At 43.2% G+C, this 6,709-nt stretch overlaps 1 protein-coding gene across 1 annotated transcript in view; it reads right to left on the reverse strand.

The window, feature by feature from the left end:
* EMILIN2 (elastin microfibril interfacer 2) overlaps positions 1–373 on the reverse strand; it is a 38,019-nt gene extending 37,646 nt beyond the window's left edge. Inside the window, exon 1 of the mRNA XM_026841439.1 lies at positions 213–373. Coding sequence (XP_026697240.1) covers positions 213–373 — 161 coding nt within the window. The remainder of the gene's footprint in view (positions 1–212) is intronic.
* Positions 374–6,709: the final 6,336 nt, after the last annotated feature.

A 6,709-nucleotide genomic window follows, 5' to 3' on the forward strand; every position in this document is an offset into this window, starting at 1 on the left:
GCCATGAGCGGGGCCCCCCGGGGACAGCCCCTGCTGCCCGTCCGCTGCCCCAACTCCCGGCGGTCGCCCCCGGGCCTGTTTTCCCCACGGGAAAGCTGATGGGAGAGGGTCGAGCGCCCGGGGAAGAGCGGAGCAGGCAGGGCCCGTGTCCTCCCCAGGGCAGAGGGCAGCCCCCAAACCGCTGGCATGTGGGGCACCGGGTTTGCCTTCACGTGGGGCTGGCAGGGGCACGGTGGACTCGTGGTGCGTGTTGCGGCCCTCTGGTCCCGCTTGACGACGACGCCTTGACGTGGTCACTGTTCCCTTGCGCGGCCCAGCTGCTCGTTCTGACTCTTGGGATGGCTGCCTCTGCCAGCCGTGTACGGTTAGCCATTACCGTAAGGACAACCGTTCTCTGGGCGCAGAGAACAATGGGCACTCAAATTCACTCGGGTGTGAAAATCTAACTCGAGCACCTTGACTGGGCAACCTGTCCGTGCGAGGCCATCTGCAATGGGTGCCACCATGACTGGCACCACAGGGAGGTCCCTCTGTCCTCCTCAGCTCCCACTCTTTTGAAGAAATTGCCTTGGATTCGGGCAAAACTGAACAAAGCATCAAGGCTGGGCCAGGGCAGACTGCTCCCACCAGAGGGAAGGGAGGGAGCGGTGCTTGGGTGGAGAAATGGTCAAGGGGGAGATGTGGGAGAAGTGCCTGCTGCTGCTGCCAAGCCTGACCAGTCCCAACCCTACCCACGAATGCCAGGGCATTCCCTGCCCACCGCAACCGCTCAGGCTGCCTGGGTCTCATGTGCAGGCAAAGCAGGCAGCAGGGCCAGGCCCTTTCTTCTGCTGTAGGCAGCAGCCTGCCTGCGCTGAACCTGGACCTCTTTGTCTGCCCCAACCTGCTGGAACAAGCAGGGTTCATCTGCCAGTCTTACAGTCGGTCTCGCCCTGCAACTTCACTCGGCCTCTGAGTCTGACAGGGAATAAAACTTTAAATGCTGAGGTCAAAATTATGCTTTTGGTCTGTTTTTAATTGTTTCACTGGAAACATACACTAAAGCTTTCTGATCCCAAGAGAAACATGTCCCATTACAGATATATAGGAACATTTTGCTGGTGATAAGTAGCAATGGGAAAATATGAAATTATTACTGTCACTTCAATCTGCCCTGTTTCACTTGAAAAAAATGGCACCTTCTTAATGCTCTGTAGGTGCTTTGGAGAGGGTAGCACCTCGCTGTCAAAGAAATTACACTTCAGGCGAAGGTTAAACAATTTGCTGTGCCACTGTTTACATTTGCAAGAGCGTGCCATTCAGGCGTCATTATTTGTGCCGGCAGAAATGATTTGGAGTTTCTCCAACCTGAAGAAAGCAAGACTACAGTCTTCAGTCCCTAAAAAGCAATGAAGAAGGCTCGATAATCCTTTTTCCCGTCCTCATCCAGTCAAGAAACTCATGAAGTTGGTCGTTTTCCAGAAGCGATGAGCAACATGGAAGAGCTGTACATTGTCCCACAAAGGGAAAGTCATTAAATAATGAAAGACTGAGGTCATGCTTGTCTTGAGAATGACTGCATTGTACAAAAATTAATAGACTGATTTAAACAAAATGAGCATGAAGCAACAGTATGTTTCCATACGCAAAACACTGAGCTTATATTCTGGTGAAGGGGGGTAAAGCAGATGTTACCTGATTTACCATGAGGGCACCCTTCTAATCTGTGAACCACAGGCTCGATTCATGATCAAACATAACATGAGGCACTATTAGAAAAAGAGTCATTACAGCCTTTGCTTACCCCATGGATATGGCAGATAATGAGTCAGGAGTTGCCTGTAACTTCAGGACTCTGTGAATATTTGTTCACTAAAGAACTGTACGAGAAACTCTCTGTCTTGATATAGAGGAGTTATGCCTTTACTGTCTAGATCAACTACTTTGTAAATATTATGAAACAGGACTTTGATCGTATTTTCTGCCATTATTTTAAAAGGGTATGTGAGACTTCTTCCACTGCTAAGCATGGTGTATTTCTGAGTTTGTTTCGTTTAAAATAAACCATAACAATGAAAACCAAAATCCTGTAGGACCCTTTGCTTCTCCTTGCTGAAGCCAGAGCTCTGTGGCAACTGGAATGCAAGTGCTGAAGTTTTATGCTTGGCTGCATGATGGCTCAGTAAGGAGTGACAGCAGAGGATGACTTGTTCTGAGAAGTATTGAGCTGAATAGAAATGGATGAATTTGGGCAGATGCATAGAGTTGACCTCAACTCCTCTGATATTCACACTGGGCCTATGATATCAGCTGATTCAACAACAACCAGTACAGAAATTGGACTTTGCCAGGAGAATCTTCAGCTCAGGTGCACACTGAACATGTGGTCCCAGATCTGCTCATGACTGCATTTTTTCTGTGGGTGGAACTAGTTTTATTTCAGAGTGTAAGTATGAAGGTTAATTGTGCTCTCAACTAGACAGCAACTCTCACACTTTATTTTTCTGTGCTATATCCTCTCATCTCTAAAATTCACAGAAATCCCAAGACAGATGATTCTTACAGAACATGGAAAGCATCCCTCCACCCCTCCCTCCAAATGGAGCGTGTAGTGTGCGAGTGCACTGAGGAGGCCTCTGATGACTGGCAAGGTCAGTACACACATCCTTGGGAGACAGATCACAGACATGATCTCTTAAAAGGATAAATCCTTTTAAGTTGTTTTAAAGTTTCTTTTCTAGGCAGTCTGTCTGTGTTTTCAACATCAAGATCAATCACACTTTCATACTACGTTACAGGATAATGATGGGGAAACAACTGGGGCCATGTGCAAGGGTCTCATGGAGAGAGAAAGGTGCACAGAGCAGGCGGACAGAATAAATAGCAAAAACACTATCAGAGTGTTTATAGCAGAATTCAAAAAGATACATGTGTCTTTAATGGTGTGGTGCATGGAGGGGAAATGGTGTTCTCCCTGCAGTTTACCTCTCTTATGTATCAGCTCTTTCTGCAGATTTCAGCAATAAATTGCCTTGTGAATTCTGGGTTCCTTTTCTTCAGGTTCAGCACCTAAAAAGATTGCCAAAATAACCTGAGGTGAGTGGCCTTTAGAGAGATGTTTGTACTCCCTTGATTATTCTCTTTAATAAAAAAGCTCTCTAATCTAGAAATATTGTCTGTGGCACAGAAAGTCTTTCAGGTACTTCCCACCTGGACATCAGACACAAGAAGCCAACCAATAGCTATTTGTAGTCTGGCTTTACATTTGGTGCTGCATTAACTCCATCCATGGGTCAAAGCAGGTCACAGTTGTCTCTGGAAAGATGAAACTGGTATTAGAGAGAGAAAAGTTTGAAGGGAAGCTGTAGGAAACTCCAAGTTAACAGAAGAAGGCGTGGATTGAGGTGTATGACGCATGCTGGTTTGGATATTTTGGGAAAAGAACTCAGTGGGGAAAAAGGAGTATGAATATTGTTTTGCAGACAAGACACAGCCCTTGTCCTGTTCATTTGGCCCAATGTATAGGTTGCTACATAGCAATCTTAACATTTCTAATTTGAGTCTAGGACTGGTGTCCTCCAACTTCTCCCCTCTCAGATCAGATCATGAGCTTTTTTTGCAACATCTTTTCAAAAATTTTTCCCCACTGCAAGAGTCAGGTTTCAGTTTGAAATTTTAATGCGTAACCACCTCACTAAAGTCAGCCAGACACATATTTAGCTGTGAATGTTTAACGAAAATTAATGACTGAATGAAAAATAAATAACAGATGTTAATGATATCACTATTTATAAACATGTTAACTTAAAGAAAAGCATCAAAGCTCTAGTGAGGGGTGAATAAGCAAAGGAAATGAGGGAGAGCAGAAGATTTTGGTTTTCTTTTTAGTGGAGAACAATCTTGGAGGGCCATAACAGTTATGCAACTATAAAGAATTTGTTATTTCCACAAAAAAGGTCTGTAGTGGACATCCACTCTAGCAGCTTTGGAGTATGCAGAGAAATACCCATGTTGTCCTGACCAGTGCTTAGGTCACATCTTCACCTAGCTGAAGTATTTGCCTATCTATGTGCTGATGACATGGTGTAATATGGGCTCCGTGGAACAGGCTTGGGGATGTTTTGGTGCATGGGTGGGCAACCTGGCAACTCCAGACTTTCTTGGTGTTATTTACTTTTTGAGGGAAAACATTTGTGTTAAGTTTACTTATTTAAACAAGAAAACAAATCAGTGTATTACAAACAGCCCTAACATTGCCCAGCTGTGACATACATTAAGTGTTCACATTAAAACTGATGTTCTTTATTGTCATAGTTATGGTTTTGACTAGAGAACAAAACAAACAACGGCTAGTTTCTGGGAACAGCTAGCTGAGTACACTGTTACAGTCTGCTCAAGGCTTCAAGGCAGGACAGCAGAGATCAATATTCATTATTCTCCACCAGGAAGAATGATCTGCCCGAGTGTTGGATCATCATAAACCACAAATATGCCACACCTGTGGAACATCCTTTCTACTTCATAATGAATAGTCATAACAACAAAAGAAATAGTGGTTAAGGTCTGCACTGCTTCCATAGGAAAGATAAAAACTCTCTTGTATTACTTGCTATATAACGTGAGAGGACTGAATGACATATCATCTGCTGTTACCATGGATTTCCGAACACAGCAAGTCTGGAGTCTGAGCAGAGAGAAGACATCAGAGTATAGGATGACAATCAGAAGAAAACATTTTAATGCTCTGCAGGATCTTTCGGTGAAGAGCCTGAGGCTGGCTGACACATGCACAATGGTGGAAGAAGTTAAAGAGCACTGTAAAGAAGATCAGAGGAGATCAGCATTTCTTGGCAGGTGGGTTGAGGGTGGGAGGGTAGAGGAGGTATGGCGAAGAGGTTTCTTTTATGTCTGCTTATCCTTGATTTGGTGGAATTGCCAAGTGACTTCAGTGGAGAAGATGCATCATATGCTCTTTTGTTCTTTCCACAGCTACTACTGCTCTAACCTGCACATACAGTAGGACAAAGTTGGTTCATACAAAGCTACCTCTGCTACCTGCACACAGACCATTCAAAACACTTGCAGGCAAATTGCTGAAACATACTTAAAAGACTGAGTCTGAAACTGTATGCATTGTTTACCCTTGTTGTAAAGAGTTTCTTCTGATCTTGCTTGTTATGAAATCAAGAATTGTTGTATTGTTTTTGATTTCTCACCTCTGATGGTAGTGCAGTATTTCAGAATAAAGAATAGAACAGAGGGCATAAATTGTTGTGCAGTCCCTACCTCCAATGCAGGGCAGCTTCCAGGGTTTCACAGCATGTACTGCCCTTCTTGGTGTGCCTCTCTCTGATTTCATGTGTCAGAAAAAATTCAGCTTTCACAATTTTTTAGAGATGAGCTGGAAAGGAGAGAAAGGGAGTGGCCCATGACTTTGCAGTGTTTAGGACAAAGTTGTCAACAGATTTTTAAACAATTACATTTTTCCTGATAGAAAATTACATGATTCTGAAGCTTTAATTCCTTTTCATCAGTTTATCCAGTCTCTTGCTGAAGTTCCTGGTGTTTTGTCTAAGCAGGTAAATTACAGAAGTTTAACCACAACAGGTGCAAGCTTCTATGCAGAGATTACAATCTCAGTTTAGGCATAATAGATGTTGGGTTATTTCAAGGAATTGATTAAAAATGCAGTAAATCCCCTTAAAATTACAATAAGAAGCTCTTCCCGAAGAGGTGTAAATTCTTGATGTTGATAAGAACTAATACTGTAATTCACAACATCGTTCTTGCTTCCTTGGAAAAAATAAATTCTGGCCTATTTATTTCCCAATCAAAACAATGACTGCTAATTTTAAGGAAGCCTCCTGTACATTTCTTCTGATTCTTATCTGTTTTGCATTCAAAAGCAAGGTTAAATTTAACTTCAAGTTGCACACTGTAAAGAAGATTAAGGGGGTTCTTAAAGAAATTTTGTCTTTCAAAGTGAGCTCTAACCAAATGCAAAATTACCTGGAATATTTTAAATAAGACCTCATTAAGTAAAGACCATGGCCACAAATATTTCATGCCTCTCTGCAAGTCACACTGTGTTTTTGGAAGAGGATTTATATAGGCTAGTTCATTTTTCTAATTCAGCCATTTGGAAACGGAACAAATTTCTTCAGCTTCTCTAGTTTCTGCCGGGCTTCTCCCTGGTAGAAGGTGCTGCTAATTATTTGTCCTGTAAATTTTGAAGGTTACAGCAGCTTGAAGGTGCAAAAATCCAAATGAAAGACAAGAACAAAACCAAAATCTCTTTTTTTAATCTGCTTTCTCCAATCTTATTTTATCACTGGATGATAATGGTATGTGGCAGTCCTTAATCTCAAAAACTACAACTCAAAATGTATGTCTGCAGCTTCTGGTGAACAAAGCGAAATGCCAGCTCCAGGCCCCAGTGCCTGCAACCAGTGACATTGCTCACCAGAAAGAGTTGTGGGGAGGAAGGAGGGAGGAGAGTCCCTTTCAGCAGATCACTCTCTCCACCCTTCCCCAAGGCACTTTTCTCCACCTAGTCAGTCCCCAAAGGTGCTTTTGTGTGGAAGGACATTGCAACCTCCTACAAATGCAGGACGAGGCTCTTTTACGTGCACAGACCTACTAAAGGAGCAGGACTTGCCATGTAATAGTAAGGCTATCACACACACTACAATTCATAAAAAATGAACACATAGCTTCTAACCAAAAGAGT

Source organism: Athene cunicularia (genome assembly GCF_003259725.1).
Source record: "Athene cunicularia isolate RWA chromosome 2 unlocalized genomic scaffold, athCun1 chr2_part1, whole genome shotgun sequence".
Classification (NCBI taxonomy): Eukaryota; Metazoa; Chordata; class Aves; order Strigiformes; family Strigidae; genus Athene; species Athene cunicularia.